The sequence below is a fragment of the Macrotis lagotis genome, chromosome 2, assembly GCF_037893015.1.
Source record: "Macrotis lagotis isolate mMagLag1 chromosome 2, bilby.v1.9.chrom.fasta, whole genome shotgun sequence".
Taxonomy (NCBI): Eukaryota; Metazoa; Chordata; class Mammalia; order Peramelemorphia; family Peramelidae; genus Macrotis; species Macrotis lagotis.
This window is the reverse complement of record NC_133659.1, coordinates 96,034,185-96,050,935: the sequence shown is the minus strand read 5'-3', so window position 1 is coordinate 96,050,935 and position 16,751 is coordinate 96,034,185. Positions and strand designations below refer to the sequence as shown.

General features: G+C 35.6%; 1 protein-coding gene across 1 annotated transcript; it reads right to left on the bottom strand.

Moving 5' to 3' along the window:
• Positions 1-5,791: 5,791 nt before the first annotated feature.
• LOC141511103 (LIM/homeobox protein Lhx9-like) lies at positions 5,792-15,731 on the bottom strand. The gene is given in 5 exon segments (XM_074220399.1): positions 5,792-6,123; positions 7,401-7,603; positions 14,072-14,427; positions 15,533-15,680; positions 15,683-15,731. Coding segments are annotated over 5 exon segments (1,014 nt in total). The 3' UTR covers positions 5,792-5,865.
• Between the last annotated feature and the right edge of the window lie 1,020 nt (positions 15,732-16,751).

Sequence of the window (16,751 nt, the reverse complement as noted above, 5' to 3'; positions counted from 1 at the left end):
TAAGAAATTGAAGCAAATCTACCAGGAGGATAATCAAAATAACACATTATCTTAAAATAAAGCATTTAAAAAAACAAAACAACTGGAAAAATAAGGGAAATTAATGTCATTCTCTTAAAAGAAATGTCCATGGGAGAGTTGAATGAAATTCTTAAAAAGGCAGGGACGCAAGTCAAGAAAACAATGTCTTATATGAGACACTGGCAATAAACCAAAATAGATATACAAAGTTTAAAAGATAAAGCACATTGTTTTATTCATTTGAAAAGTTGGAATTGGTTCCTAGCAATTAAGACAATAAAATAGAGAAGTTAAAAGAAAAGCATGAAAAAATATTGGAAAATGACTCTAATTTCATAGAAAGAATGCTGTATTTTCTTCTACTTGTGTTAAATTTTCATTTCCTCTACTTATTCCTGATGTTTAGAGATTGCTAGTTGTAACATTTAAATAGTGTTGAATATTCCATTAAATAAAGAAGTTCTCTACAAAGAAATCCAACATTTTGTCTCATTTTCAAAATATCATAAATGAAAGCTATAGTGCCTAGCCAAGCACCATACCAGTAGTTGCTTAATAAGTGCATTTCCATAATAATGATACAATTACCCCTAATATGAAAACTTAAAATGGCATCACTTCAAAAATCCAATTTCTGCTCACTACTGGTGAATGAGAAAATTCACAATACATATCCATGTTTATACCTCAAACAGGGATATTGTGAAGGAAAAAAATGAGATATTTAGAAGATATTTATTGAGTGCCTTGAGATCTTTGGAAAAAAGATTATTTAAATACATGATATTGTTAGCATACTTTAAGTGACTTCCATTGAAGTTTGTATACAGTAAAACTTTGCTTTTTAGATTATCAATTAACAAATTTTCAGAAATGCTTTGAACTCTTATTGTCCTTTCAAAAAGTCATCCATTATTTTAGTAATTTAAAATGTTACTATCGAATGGTTCAATTCAACCACTATTATTTCAGTAATATTCAGGAATCTCAAAGAAGCTTTTTTTTCCCCATTCCAAAATTAAGTTGCTAGAAGACAGACAAGGCTATCCTCAGCTCTTTGTCCAATCCACAGTCCAAATGGAGAAGTTATGAAAACTTGCTGCACTGCTCCCACCTTGGAAGTTCACATTCTTCCATTTTCACTCCAACATAAGAAGTAGGTAATTGCTTGGACTCTAAGAACTGCTCTCTAACAAAGAAAACCACAATAGTTGTTCCAATTCTGAAACATACGATTGCTACACATCCAACCTGCTTAATTAGTTCTCCTAGATTTTTTTGTAAAATGTGCCCATTCAAGATTAATATTACATTTTCCCAGATTTTTTCAAATATGCCCTTTCTGCTTTGGTCCTTTCCCTCATTTCATTTAACAGACTAGGAAAGGTGTGAAGATATTTCTAAATCAAACTCTCACATATGAATGACAGAGAAGTGTATCTCTGTAGAACAAGAATATCAATTAACTGGCATGAAGTATATTTTTAAACTCTATTTAAACAAGTATAATTATGAATGAGGTTTCACTGAGGCATAAACATTCTAGCTACTGATAAAACCAGCATGTTTCAAGAACTCTCAGAATAGTTTTTATATGTATATATATATATATATATATATATATATATATATATATATATAAACATGTCATGTTGCCTTCTTAAGAATTTCTCTTTCTTTTTTCCTTTCTTTTTTTTGGTATCCAGAAGATGAAAGTATTTAAGAAAACATTCAAATACTGAGAATACATGTGAAATATTTAATGTCTGTCATAATTATTCATAAAACTTACATCATTTACATAGGGTTCATTTGTATATAATAAAAATTTCATCTTAATGAAAAAATTTCCGGAAAGTATTTTATATGTTAATTTGTTTAACATATGCTTTGGATTTACAGCTAAATACGAATAATTTTTAAAAAATTCTTTCTGCAAATATTCCTTCTAACAATTAAAAAACCTCATTACTAAATAATGGTTTATTTTTCCATTCATTTTTGCTTGTAAAATCATATGTAAATTAGACTATGCAAAGATCAGATCCTTTCATAGTTCAGAATATATTTTTATATGTCAATAAATTTGTTCATTGCATAGTGAACATGTAAACTTATCAAGAATCCATAACGTTTATCCTAATATTCTAAAAAAAAAAGTTGCTGATTTTTTTTACACATGCTACTCTTTTTCAGAGATTTGTTTTTTCTTATTGTTGTTTGGGTTTCCTCTGTCTTTGTTTTTATTTTAAGGACATGTTTCAATTGCATACAACAAATGAAAGTAAGTCATGAAACATTAAAATCCAGGGAACTTGTTTTTATATTAAGTTATGATGCCACCTTGTTGTTTTATTAGTTTTTTTCTCTAGGTATAACAAATTGGAAGTTTACCATCCTGCCTTTTAAGACAGTGTCCAAAATATTCTAAATTAATATCAACAGCTAGATTAGATGTGTTTACATAAAGTTAACTATGTTTGCATCAAATAAAATGTTTATTCATGAAAGCTATTTATTATACAAGAAACATCAAAGAGAAGTCATCATACAGAAATGTACACTATCGGTGACAGATGTAAAAGTGCATGCAGATTTTTCGGTTTTTAAAAAAGAAATCATAAACAATAATACTAAAATTACTTAGTGTTGATCCCTATGCTCTTAAATGAGTGATAGCTTTTCTTTGAATTTACAAAAAATGTCATTTAACAGATACGATTGGTACACATTAGCAAGCAGGTGGGATGAATGTATTTAGATTTTATTTTACAAGTATTTGTGCTTGACAAATGTGTTGCTCTATTTTTAATTTTTTAAAGGAATAATTGTCTTCAACATGGGTAGGGTATATTACTGCCAGGTTGCTCTGGTTTATACACAGCTTATCTAACTTTTTTTTTTAAAACCACACAATTTTGTTAGCCTTCATTTGTGTTAGATGCCATAAAGAACATAAATTTTGTTAACATTCAGGAAATGACATTTAAGTCTCTCTCTCTCTCTCTCTCTTATTTTTTGGCTCAATAGATTTTAATGTATGATTATCATAACCTAATATTGTCTTTGTCTTCACTGCAGTGGATTTCCGATCAAACTTTTCCCCTTCTTTTAATACTTTAGGGAATTTTCAAACGTCGGGATGTTTGGCTGTAATGCCCCAAGATTTGTTCTCCCTGAAAGAAATCATAGTGACAATTTATTAAACTACAGAGCAACCTGGCTTGTAGGGGTCTGCAATTTCTATTGGGGTTTACCATTATTCATTTGTGTTAAATATATCTAGCATTGAATCTTTATCATATTTAGGTGGTTGTTCATGCAATTACTTTAGCTGCTATTTATCTTCATTTTTTAGAATCTGTAACTGGAACTATTGTATCAAATCAGTGGGGCATTTTTAATTATCCAAAAAGTTATTTTAAAAGAAATCTGGAAGTACATTGCATCCTCAATGGCAAGAACTAGGGATTGAAAAGCTAGAGACTATTTTGTTAAGTATTTGTAAAATTTTCAGTATCCTTTTAACATGATTCAATCATAAATATTGGAAAGCCGAGAAACACACCAATTCGGGGAGATCTTAAATAAAATTTATGGGAAATAAAACTCCTTAGATTCAAAATGGTTTATTCACACAAATTTAATAGGATATATCACAATTGTTTGGTCCATAAATATTTAGGGGAAATAGTTTCTATACAATGTATTTCTCAATAAACAAAGAAACATGGACAATTTTGCTAGACCACTTACTGTACTATAAACACGAAGCTCAATATATAAGATTATTGAATTTATCAACTATATTTGAAAGAGTGCACAACTGCTTTCTATGACATGTTTGTCCCCTCTAACAGGATACACCATAAAAAGAGTTTCAGAAATAAGAGGTAAAACAGTACAAAACTAGTGAGGTGTCAAAAGGGCTTAAAACAGTTAATTTAACAAACAACACATATATCCTGATTTTTCACAAACTTACTTCCAAGTTATATCATAAGGCACATATTAGAACTGAGTTATGATTAGTCTACTTAATAAAGTAGATCTATAGTACCATATAGTGTTCTGTCAAAGAACAAAATTTATATGTATCAATATTTTTACCTGTAAAAGTGTATTAATAAGATCTCAGCCTTACCAAGGTTGTTTGGTCTGGTTAGTGGTAAATGCCCATAATGTAATAGAAATAGGAAAAGTCAAGATTTAAGCTCCATATAAGATGATAACCATACTTGCTAAATATATAATGGCAATCACACCTTTCTTCTGTTACAGTGTTAACATCTCTTCCATCATCTTTTTTTTAAAAATAAGCTACTTTCTGTGCTAATTTTCTAAAAACCCTGAGCAAAAGTTACAATAATGCACTTTAATGTGGGCAGTGAACTGTCAATATGTAACCACACATTTATACAGCCAAAAGGACACCTTTAAATATATTAAATAGCCACCCTGACCACCAAAAAAAGATTTATGGGGCCAAAAAAGTGGAAAATATGTGCAAAGTTATTCTTAACAATCCACTAAAGCAAGACATATATCTTGACTTTTTCTGAGAAAATTCACAATCTAATTGGTATTTAACTACAACAGAAGCATACAGATGAACATTCACCACTGCCCAGACCATTAAGATTTTTAGTTTAAATTAAAAAAAAATGCTACTGTAAACTAGAAAATTATTTCAGATCAGCATCCACAAGGCTTCTGAGTTTATCTGCTACAGAACAGTTTACGATAAATCCCAAATTTCAGAAAACCTTTTTTTTTCAAAAACATATCTTCTTATACAAAAGCAAAATTAATGTTAATAGAAATAATATTAATGTGCTGAAGTTTTAAAAGTTTTTTGTATGTGTGATAACAGGAGCAATTGTATGGAAAATCTGAAGTAAATCAGAATAGCAATGAATCAAATTAAGTAAATCACTTTTCTAAACATCTTAATGAATTATATTTTGCTTATTTCCATTTTCCCTGAAAAAAGGAAAGTAATTTCTAGAGAATTACCTCGATAGTCTCTGAAGACTAAAAGTACAGAACTTTAAAATTCTAAGAGGAATTTTCAGTAGGGGGGAAAGGAGTGGAATAATATCTAGACAGTCAAAATGAAATAAGAGTCATTTGTTGTGGTTGAATTATATGCCCATGGAAGGAAAATCCAACTTCCTACAATAAGTTTCCCCACTTAATCGCAAATCATCTTAGAATGTTAAAGCTGGATTGGACTTTAATCATTAAATATTTACACATTTCTAAATCATTATTTTGTAGTGCTTTCGTCTGATTGCAATTTGTATTTGAACTTTTTGGTACATGTGAGAAATCATAATCACCTAAATTTTCTTTAAGTTGCAAAAAATAAAAATTATTCTGAAGACTGAAAAATTCCAGAAGCATATGTGTCATTGTCAGACAGAAAACTCCATTGGTGATAATTATCTTACTCTTTTTTAGCCTGGTTATTAGAGTGGGAATGGGACTCTTTCCCCCATGATAATAAAGCTCATTTTTCCCGAGATTCTGGAAATAAGTAACATACAATTTTAAGAGGCACTTATTAGAATGAGTCAAAAACTTCCCTTACCTACTGAAAGACCTAATTTTTTTTAAATCCAAATACAGTTTGTAGACAAAGTATGTTCACTTTAAACGAGAGACATGACTGTAAACTCATTGGCCAAGTGGCTGCAGATGCTACACACCAAGCTGTTGTTTTTTTTCCCCCAAATATCTTGTGGGTTAAAAAAAAAAGTCTTGTAAATAATAAAAAATAATAATAATAATTAGAATAATAATAATAAAAAAAGAAGAGGAAGAATTAAAAAAAATCCAATGTTAGAAAAGGTTCGTTAAGGTAGTTTGTGAGGGGCTTCCGGATTCGTGGCTGTCCAAGTTAGAGGTCACGGATGTCACTACAGTGATAGTGGGATTGGTCAGGTCTGTTAAAGTGGTCGCAGTGCCGGGTGGAGAGAGAGCGCCGCTGTCTGCTGAGGGCGGTGCCGGGAGCGACGTGCCATCAGCTTTATCAACACCCCCATTCTCCTGCCGCAAAAGATTCCTTCTGAATTTGGCTCGTGCGTTTTGGAACCAAACCTGCAAACCAATCCCAATTGATTTCTTTACCGATGTTTGTTTTTGCTGATTGTTTTTATTTTATTTTATTTTTGATGTATGTTTCTCCTTTTAAAATGTTTTGTTTTGTTTTGTCCTTTTTTTAAAGAAGCTTTTTTTTCTCGTTTTCACTTATTTGTTGAAAATAAACTTCATATTAATGCTCTCTGTACTAGGCTGCACATAACCCCCCAGCCGGACAAGTGCCTCTTAGGACAACTGGAGTTAAAGTGAAGAAATAATTCAATTTAAGTATAGGGTTGGATACAAGGGGGAAAATACACTATGCCCTAAGCTGATGTCATTTAGAGGGCCTGATCTGAGTCTTTTGAAGGTAGGGAAGAGTCATGGTCATTGAAAATATCTAAAAATGAATAGCAATATGGACTGCAGGAAGTACTAACAGACTTTCTGATTGCTGAGATCACCTCCCCATAGACCTTTCACAGAGTGAAAAAACCTTTCTGTCCCAGGGCACAGATAACCCTGGTCAGCCAGATTGCAGATGCATGCTATTGTCAGGAGGCAGCCTGAACAAGAAAGTATCTGTTTCAACACCTCCCATCACCCACTGTTGAAAAAAGATCTCACAGTGGGATAATAGTGTCATGTTCCCACATGAAGAACTATTCTTTAAGGGAAGGGGGCTTACAAGACCTAATTATTTGAAATTTTCTTTTCATTGAGATTTATTAGCAAAATTTGTTCATTAGAAACTGAGAAATTTGTGGTTGAAAGGGGAAAAAATAATACCCTAGGCCTTTGGAAAGTGGAAAAGGGGAGGGGGGGTGCACCTGAACTTTGAATACTCTATCAATCCAAATTACCTGCCATGTGACTAGGACTGCAAAGATTTTGCTGAAACAAAGACTGCAATGACAATTTTCCAGAAGCCAATATTCTAATCCTCATAAAATACCTCTTTTCTTTCTAACAGACACCATGTCATTGCTGTGTGAATTACATGCTTCCTATATGCAAAGTAAAATGGTAAACCTTGCATTCTCTAATATGGGACCCATCTCCATAAAAGAAGGAAGAATTTGACTTCATTTTTTTTTAAGTTTCCTGGACCTCTCTTTGGGTACCCAGCCTCGTTCCCCCTCAAAACCTCAGCACACCCACTTGGGAAATAGCTACATCAAACTAATGAGAAACGGTACAGACAATATCTATATCACTCTAAGAAGGGAAGATAACTACTTTTACTGACAAGGGGAAGGGAAATTTTGACCCATCTATTGGTGGTGACTTCTTACCTGCAGAACCCTTTTGGTCAGGCCCGTTTTCTGGGCAAGCTGCTTGAGGTCCTTGGCGTCCGGATTATGGTTGATAGCAAAGTAAGATTTCATGGTCCGGAGCTGGTGGTGCTTGAAGGAGGTACGCATGCGCTTGGTCTTCTGGGACGGGGGATAAGGCTGCTGGTCTCTGTCCAAATGATCCGCCTCATTTTCATTACAACCTGGTGAAATGATATTAGAAAACAGAAACTGAATGTAAAGAACTCTGAATTAAGAAAAAAAATGGGGAGAGGGTGGAGGCCACTTTTTTGTTTGTTTGCTTGTTTGTTAGCATCAGGTAAGTTACTTGAAAGGGGAATGACAGGAAGGTGGAGTGAGACTGAAAGAAGCACTTTATTGTTTTGAGTGAAGCTTTGTTTCATTTTTTATCAAGTTTCAAGGGATCCAAATTTGATCTGCATGTAGAATTTGACAATTACACAGCAAATTATGAGATAGTTTTTCTCTCTTGGATGAGGGAGCAATTAATTATGCCATAGTAGTCCTAGGTTCAGATTCTGACTGATGAATATTACTTATTGACTTTAATCAAGTCATTTAACCTTTTTTTAACCCTCAATTTCCTCTTCTGTAAAATAAGGGATTAAAACTATACTATCTGATTGCACATCAAACTTCTTACCTTCTTAGGGAGAGCTAAAGAAGAAGGGGGAGAGGGGCGATTTGGAACTCAAAATTTTTTAAAATAATGCTTAAAAATGTCCTTACATGTATTGGGGAGAATAAAACACTATTTTAAAAAAAAGATTATGTGGACTCTGAAGCCCCTTCTAGCTTTTGATCTATGAACCAATGAGAAAATATAGGACAAATTGAAGGACAAATTAAAGCCTTCTCAGTTGTAGTTTTAAAGTTTAAGAGCCCTCCTTGAATCCTTCTTAATGCAGAGAAATTTACCGATAGAAACAAGATTAAGTTTTTTTCACTTCTTCTAAGTCAGATTTGAAAAAGTTGCAGATAGATAGAAATTTGGAAAGTTCTGCTGTAATTATTAATAGGTTTTTTTGAGCCATTTTGGACTTCTAGGTGTAAATAGTTAAACTGTGACTTTGCTATACAGAAAAGAAATTTTCCCTCTCCATTGGAATTATTTTAATAAACATTTCTGAGGGAGTAAAATCCTATATTTATTTCTCTTTACTAAGGCTTATGCCTGAAGCATCCCCACTAGCTTGCATTTCACAGGGGCCAGGTAGCAAACTCAGATCTACTTCCTTTATGTGGTAAATATGGGCAGGCCTAAGAGATGTGCCTTTAGCTGACCTTGGAGAGAGCCATGTGTTTCCTTTTCACCAATGGATGCTCTACATTAAGCATCCTTTTAGCACTAGAGGTACTTAAAAGAAGAAATAAGGATACTTGAAACCAGTCTAAAATTCATTATCTTTCAGATGTAAAGTTGCGTAGACTTTTCTAACCCAATACGGGTCATTCATATTCTCTATGGAGACCATATCTAGTAAAGTGAATGTATCACTGTATCTAATGCCTTAACTTCAAAACAAGAACTACAAAAGACAATTTTTAAAAATCTCTATCTCATCTTCAAATATAAACAGCCTATGTTCTTTGTTCAGCTCTAATAAAATTCAACTCTAATAAGATTTTTTCTGAATCAATGAGTTCTAAAACCAACTTCACTGTGGAAATGAGAAAAGAACACAATCATGAAGGAAGTATGGCACAAAGTGCCATCATTTAATAGTAGTCCTGCATTTTTCTTCATTTAAATGCTGTCTACATGTTACTTATTTTTCCATCCCTGGCAAAAGCCAAAAGAAAAAAGAGGAAGACTGTATTTGGTAATCTGTTAATTTAAGGAAATGTAAAAGATTACACTGAAAACCAATAGGTAAGCAACTGCTCCTAAACAGTTCTGACTATTTACCAAATGTTGCCTTTTTTAAAGTTTTTTAAATATGCAAGTAGACAGAATACAGTCCCAGCTAAAACCTCACCTTCTACTACAAACCTTTCCTGATCCCCCTTAATTTTAATACTTTCCCCCTCTGTTAATTATTTCAATTTATCCTGTATTTTGACTTTGCTCTATACTTAGAGTTGTTTGAATGTTGTCTTTCCTATTAGATTGTGTGTTCCTTGAGGGACTATGGTTTTTTTCCCTTTAATTCCCAAAAACTTAGTATAGTACCTGGCACATCAAACATACTTGATAAATACTTTTTTGGCTGATCATCTGAGGCCAGGTGAGCTTTATTTTTAAAAATATCAACTAAATTTTATATAGAGTCAGTCATGTGTACACATTTAAACATTGTGTCCATATGCTTTAAATCTTGTCAGAAATTAGATAATTTTCTTTAGATAAAAGATAATTCTCTTCTAAGTTTAGAATTTACTTTATTCAAATTAGTCAAGGATGTTTTAGTGCAAATTTATATAGTATTATATTTTCACATTATCAAAATAGTTAAATTGGCATCCAGAGACCACCTGTAAACCTACATTTAACCCTGTGAAAACAATTCATGCTTCAAGATCTGAGTACAGAACTACCCACCAATATCAAAATGACCAGAGGAGTAGAACTCATATTTCAGAATTCTCTCTGAAGAAAATTTATATGCCTTGGAGAGGTAAGTAATATAGCAAAGGGTAACTTTTCTTGGATAGCATGTTGGATAATAAACAAACTTGGAATAGAAAATTTAATTTAATTTTTAAATATTTTCTCAACTTTCCAGCTTGATCACTTTTTTTTATTTCTTAGGAAATATGTTGGTAGAGTTACTCTTGGATGAGGAATATAAATATATATATATATATATACATATATATGTATGTATATATAAAATCGCTGTGCTGTTTGTATGGTTGTTTAAAAAGTTTCTCCATTGCTGTACTTTTGTAACCTTTTTCCTCTGATGAGTAGTAAGCGATATATTTTAGTGCATTAAACAAACCGTGTAGTTGCTCTTATAGAGAAATACTAGTTAGTGAATAAAGTGGTTGTTGAAATGGTTGTTTTATTTTATTAGGATTCTTGAGGTTGTATTTCTATCAAAATGTTGTCATTTCTATATGCAATTTAATATAGGAAGCACTTTCTACTAACATATTTTCTTTTAACTTAATGAAGTTTTACTACAATTTTGGCTGTAGAAGTGGGATTGAACCTTTGATTTCATCCAAGGGGGAAACTCCTGATGTCAAAATTCCTCCACCAATGTAGACCTGCAACTAGTTTGTAAATTTATCATCTTACAGAGTAACCTAGGACCCTGAGAGGCTAAGTAACTTGCCAGTGGTGATACAGTTAGTCTATGCCAAAGATAGCATTTGAATGTAGAGTCTTCCTGACTTAAGGGCTAAGTCCTCTATCATCTCCACCATATTACCTCTATAGCAAATAATGAACATATAGTTAATTGTTTCTTCCTCAGTTCATCACCATATTAGTTCACAAGTTGTACTTTTTCCTTTTAAATTATAGAACATAAAACCGAAAAAAGTCTAAACTAAAAATAAAATCTAAATACTTGTTATTCCACTTAGAAAACTGTCAAATGTTGCTGTTTTAAAATAGGCAAGTTAAACCATCTTTTGAGAAATTTTTCCCTCTAAAGATACCACTAGGGGTCACTGCCACATTCATTTAATCCTTGAAATACGTAGAGAAGTTTGAAAGGTTAAGAAAAATGTAAAGGACTTGGGAAGGGTACTGTTGGGTAGCTTAATGATAGATTACTAAAATAATTTCTATTTTTTTCTAGACCATGCATCTCGCTACTACTTTTCTTATTTTTGAAAACTGGTCCTCAGAATTCCAAATGAATCCTGGGTTTTCTTCCCCAAGGTGCTTGTCTGGTTTATCCTTAATTGTGGAAGAAGGTATAGTTAAAATATAGATGTGCTTTGGAATGCACTTAGCTTATTACAAATACTAAATGACCAGTAGAAATGTTCCCTAATTTTAGAGCATGCATCTATATGTTTCTTCTAATATACATTTGCTATATTACACAAATGCACTAAGAACTTCACATGTACTCACATATACTTCTAAGAAGAAAGAGCTATAGATGTGTATTTCTGTATGGACATATATTCTCATACATATGTATACAATATATTCTTGTGAAAATTATATTTGTTGTCTTTTATTAATGTGTCTTCTTATATATAAATATTCTCCATATTAGAAGAGATGCCAGCCAGGACAAAATCCAATGAAGACTAGAAATTTAATGAGGTAAAACTGTTAGACCATTTTATTTCCTGCTTAAGGAAATGCTTAACATGTTTTTAATTCTCTAGGGTTTCTTTTGCTCGTTTTAGTGCCAGACACTGGCATTAGATTCGTAAACACTCTTTTTAAAATGGTTTTGTGGCTCCTGATACTTATTCAAAGTACCACTTAAACCAGTTACTTGAATTTTTGACATCATTGAACATTTCTTGACCCTTTTGTTTAACCCTCTTTTTAGAAAAGGAAATGTTCTTCATCAGCAGGGGCCCCAAGGTGGTGAGGGGTTCTTTTCAATAGAATCTTTATCATTAGGAACCCTAGAGCTAGAAAACTTCTTCATACATACAAATTTAGGACTAAATTAAAAAAACCACCTCGAGTCGGGGAGGGCACTTTCGAGAAGATGGTGACACCATCGATTCTCGACACTTGATTTTTGAGGAAATTCTTCCCTAAATTGAAAATCAAATACCTGGTTGGTTGGTTTTTAAAGAAACTTTGCATCGCGTTCTCTAGTTTTTCCAGAACCCTCATGCTGACCATACACCTTACTGTCCCCCAACAAGAGGTGGTTTGAAAATACCAAATCAGAACCAAGGGGCGAATCAAACATCATTAATTAGGTTAAATAAACAAATGCAAAACTCTATTTGTAATTTGGCCAAGAACACCCCCCCCACACACACACACACACACACACGCACACACACACACACTCCCTGGGTTTTCTATGGACTCCAGGGAGTCCCATGCTAGAAAGGACTCTTCTGTCTTTTTTTTCCTCTCCTATTTTTTTCTTTTCTCTTTTCCTAGAGACCAATTAGGGCCCCGGTGAGTGGCCAGGGATTCCGATGTCATCTTCCATTAATAAAGAACAATTAGTGCCCTGATTGCCCGGGCTCGGAAGGCCACGCATCAGAGGAGATGAAATAAGCGCACTCGGTAATGCGGTCCTAGACCAAAAGCCCCTTAACGAGCCGCTACAGGGGCAGGGGCACGGGAGGGCGGCCGCTCGGCTGGGGGTTGGCAAAACGAGGAACGGCATCCTGCTGCCCTCGGCGGAGAAGGATTAAGCAGGTCCCGGAGCAGGCTGGAGGATTTGGTCTTTTCCTTTTCTCTCTCCCCTCCCCAACTCCACACCTCCTTCCCTATTCATAGCTGTCCCAGAATGAAATCACGAAAGACTAGATAAGTCCTCGAGAAACTCTCACCAACTCTGGGCCCAAGGGAATGGAATGTGTTCCAGGGGGCGGCGTGTCATATTGTCTCCCGCACCCCAGACTCCTTAGGGGCCCTGCTGCCCACACCCGAGAAATATGCGGCAAGAGTTAAGGACCCTTGCTAAAAAGCGCACCGACCTTTTCACTGAATTTGAGGAACCTAGGATAGGGGCCTTCTTACTCTTATTCTTTAGAATTGAGAGCCGGAAAGGGGCGGGGGCAGGAGGGATAGAAAGGTTAAGGCGAGCCAAGGGATCTCTTAGTAGTCTTAAAATGGGACTCGGGCTTTTTGAGACCTTCCTCAACAGTGCTTTTGGCGACTTAAAGGAGGAAAGCTCAGACCTGCTCTGCTTTCACCTCCAGCCACCCTGCTAATAGGAATTAGCTAATAGGCTTAGATGGAAGTGGGGGAAGGAGTTTGAAAGGAACCAACCTTCCCTGCCACTCCCGAGTTTAAGAGAGGCCCAGACAGATAGAGACACAAATCAGGAAAAAGGAGGAAAATAGTTGCCTCCAGAGAATAATATAAGTTTTTGCCCTCTAACTATAGAGATTGTGCCTCACTCTTGGAGAGAAGGATAAATCTCCACTCTGAAACCCCTGGCAATTCTGCCCGGTAACTTAAGAGGGGGGTTCTTGCCAATCTGATTCAGCTAGGCCTAGATCATCAATTTGGCAATCATTCAGAGTGCATTCAGAATGGTCATTTAACACATGTAACAAATTTGTCTTTTTCCGACGAGATACCCAACCAAGGACTGACCTCTCATCAGTTTAGGGCTAGCTAGTGAACTCAAATTCGGCTTCTTTCTTTTTAAATTGAGGATGAAAGTATAGCTTTGCACAGTGTTTTTAAAACCCTCCACTAGGACTTGTGTCTGGCTATTCAGATTACCCTGGTCTTTCCTCCAGCTGAAGATCCTAAAAGTAACTGCCACCTTTGGTTCCTGGATAGCTGAGGGCTGCATTTGTCTCGCTGCAAAGACTCCAAGTCCCTCTGCTTGCAGTTGGCCCGTGTGCCCCTGTCTAAATAGGGATTTGTTTTGTTTTGTTTTGTTTTGTTTTGAGGGGGAATGGGAAAGGCTGAATTGGACAAGACCAGCCCTGATCTAGTGGAGTTCACAGAGATGAAGGAACCCTGGGGTTTTTCCTCGGGGTACGATTGAGCAAGGGGTTAACTATTGATGTCCTGGGCCCACCTGAGTTGTAATTGACGATGTCCACTCCGAGGGCGGGGCTCTTTCTTTTTCTGGGCCTCCCTTTCTGGACAGTGCCAGTGCCGTTGAAGTAAGGCAGTGCCAACCCGCCGCTCTTAGCTGCTAACTCAGTGTAGCTAAGCTGCGGGGGGTATTCTCCTTGTAAGAGGGTCTCAAAATGGGCCCGACAGTAAACCAGGTTGTCCTTCATGCCAAAGTGATCGCCGGTGGTCAGAGTCTTGTTGCAGGTAGTGCAGGTGAAGCAGCTCAGGTGATAGACAGACTCCCTGGCTCTCATGACCATCTCGGAAGCCGAGATCCCAAGGTGGCAGCGGGCACATCTCTGCACGGAGAACCTTCTGAAAAGAAACATCAGAATACGAGCATGAACTTAGAACAGGCAGAACCCCGTTCCCCTTGGGAAAGGGAGGGGGGGGGGATGAAAGAGGAGGGGAAGGCAGCTGGGGCTGGTCTGCAGCTGTCTGACACCTTCCCAAAGGGCCCAAGGCAGCTTCTTAGGAGTCCCAGGGCAAGTAAAAATAAAGGAGTTTATTTTATGTGTTTGAAATAAAGGAGGAATACTTTGAAATCTTCCTTTCCTTTTCAAATTAACTCGAAATTCTTGTGCATATTATACCCGTATATGTCTTGTTATATAAATATATATGAATTCACATATATGTAGACACACAGGTGTGTCTATGGATACACACATTTTAAATCAAGAAACTCTTGTTTTTGCTTACCTCGCTCTGAGATTTAAGTATGATCCCTTGGACACACATTTATATGCAGCCCAGTCCCAAAATAAACGATATAAAATCCGGGAAAAGTCTATTTAAAAATCGCTTTCGATTTCTTTCCCACTACCATGGTAAGGTGAAAAATTCCGTGAACCTCTTTCTATAAAGAATTTCTCTTTTGGATGGCTTAAAATGTGCTCCTTTAGAACTCCTGTTTTAATTCACAGGGTCCTTCTCAAGTTCGACAATACAGCAGTAAGAATCACCATGGATATTAAATCCAATTAATAGATGTTAACCTTCCCCTCTACGTTCGAAACGGAAAGTAGGGGGGAAGAAGGGGGGGAAAACACTCAAGTCTTCCTACTATACAGATACTACTCGTGAACTTCACATGGCTCTTTCCAGGGCCCTTACTTTCCTAGAACAAAGAGAAAAAAAAGCAAGGTGCCTCGGTATTCTCTTTATTAAGAATTCTCTAAAGTTATACCTAACAACTTCTCTAAGAGATCTAACATATATGCATCTTGATGTATATGTTTTCCACAGTGATGAGGACAGAAACTCATCTACAGAACCAACACCAGCATCACCTAGGGGCAAACTCTTTGCTCCTAATTACATCAACAAATACACAAAACAGATTGTCCTTGGGACATCAGCTCTCATTACTAGCTATGCGTCTGTGCACCTGAACAGAAAGATTTGTCTGAATGAATACCTGTAGTAATCCTCCTTGCAGTAAATGCTGCCATCCTTGGCGAAGCAGGTGAGCTCTGACTCCAAAGCCAGTTTACATTCACAGCACTTAAGACACCTCAGGTGCCATTGTTTGTCAACGGCCAGCAGGTAATATCTGTCTGAAATCTCCCTCCACAACCAGCGCACAAGGCAGGCTTTTCAGGGCTCATAGGGGGCATACTCTGAAAAAAAAACAAACAAGCCAACAACAACCACAGGAGAGATGCATTAAGAAAGGTACAGAAAAGGCAAGTATCAAACTGGAATATTAGAGTCTAAACAAGGTAGGATCCAACTGGTGAACTGAAGAAGACTGGATCTCCAAACCCAATCCTTCCCTAAGATTGCTCAGAATACTGTGAACACAGAGCATGAAAGAGAAACCGCTGCCTAATTTGGTAAATATAGAACTTTAGTGTTTGTTTCATTCAATAAGATTCCCTACATCAATCTTTTTGTCAGTACCCTGGACAACAAAATATATGAAACTATGGAAACTACTCCCAGACATCCAACTAACAAGCAAAAGGCCTAGATAAGAAAAGTACTGTGAGTTTATCAAAAGCAGTCTGGAGGGAACTGCAGAATTATCATAATTTCAATCTAAATTGTGTCAATTGTCCTTTTTTGGAATGACAAAAATAAACCCAGGGGAATTGTTAGCTGCATCTCTGGCATACAAAGGGAGAGATTAAGACAAAGAGTTGATTTTAGTTTTAGGTTAAATATGCAATGGCATCACACCTATAGTTCTAATTCATTGTATTCAAAGGATCAACCAAAGCAGAAGAAAAATATTATCTTGTTTCTATGCCTGTGCTCCAACTTTAGGAGATAATAAGTTTCTACAAAATTTGACAGATCCTGAGTGTATCCTAAGTTTGTAAAGTAGGCTTTAGGCTTTTATCTGATAAGTTAATAGAGTTCATATATAATAATCGGGAGACACAAAATGAATGACTGTAGTTTTAAGCTATACACACGCACATTTGTTTAATGTTCATTTTTACATGTAAATACAGGTAGACACACACATTTTTACAATGAAATTCGTGGTCTTGCAGTCACACTTCCTCAGTTCAGCTCTACCTGAGGAAGAGGAAGGCACATATGAATTGGGCAGAATCCCATCATTAACTGCCGCAAGCTCGACCAGAAGCTCAGGTTTTGTGTTTGAAAAAAAAAAACCCGGAGAAATG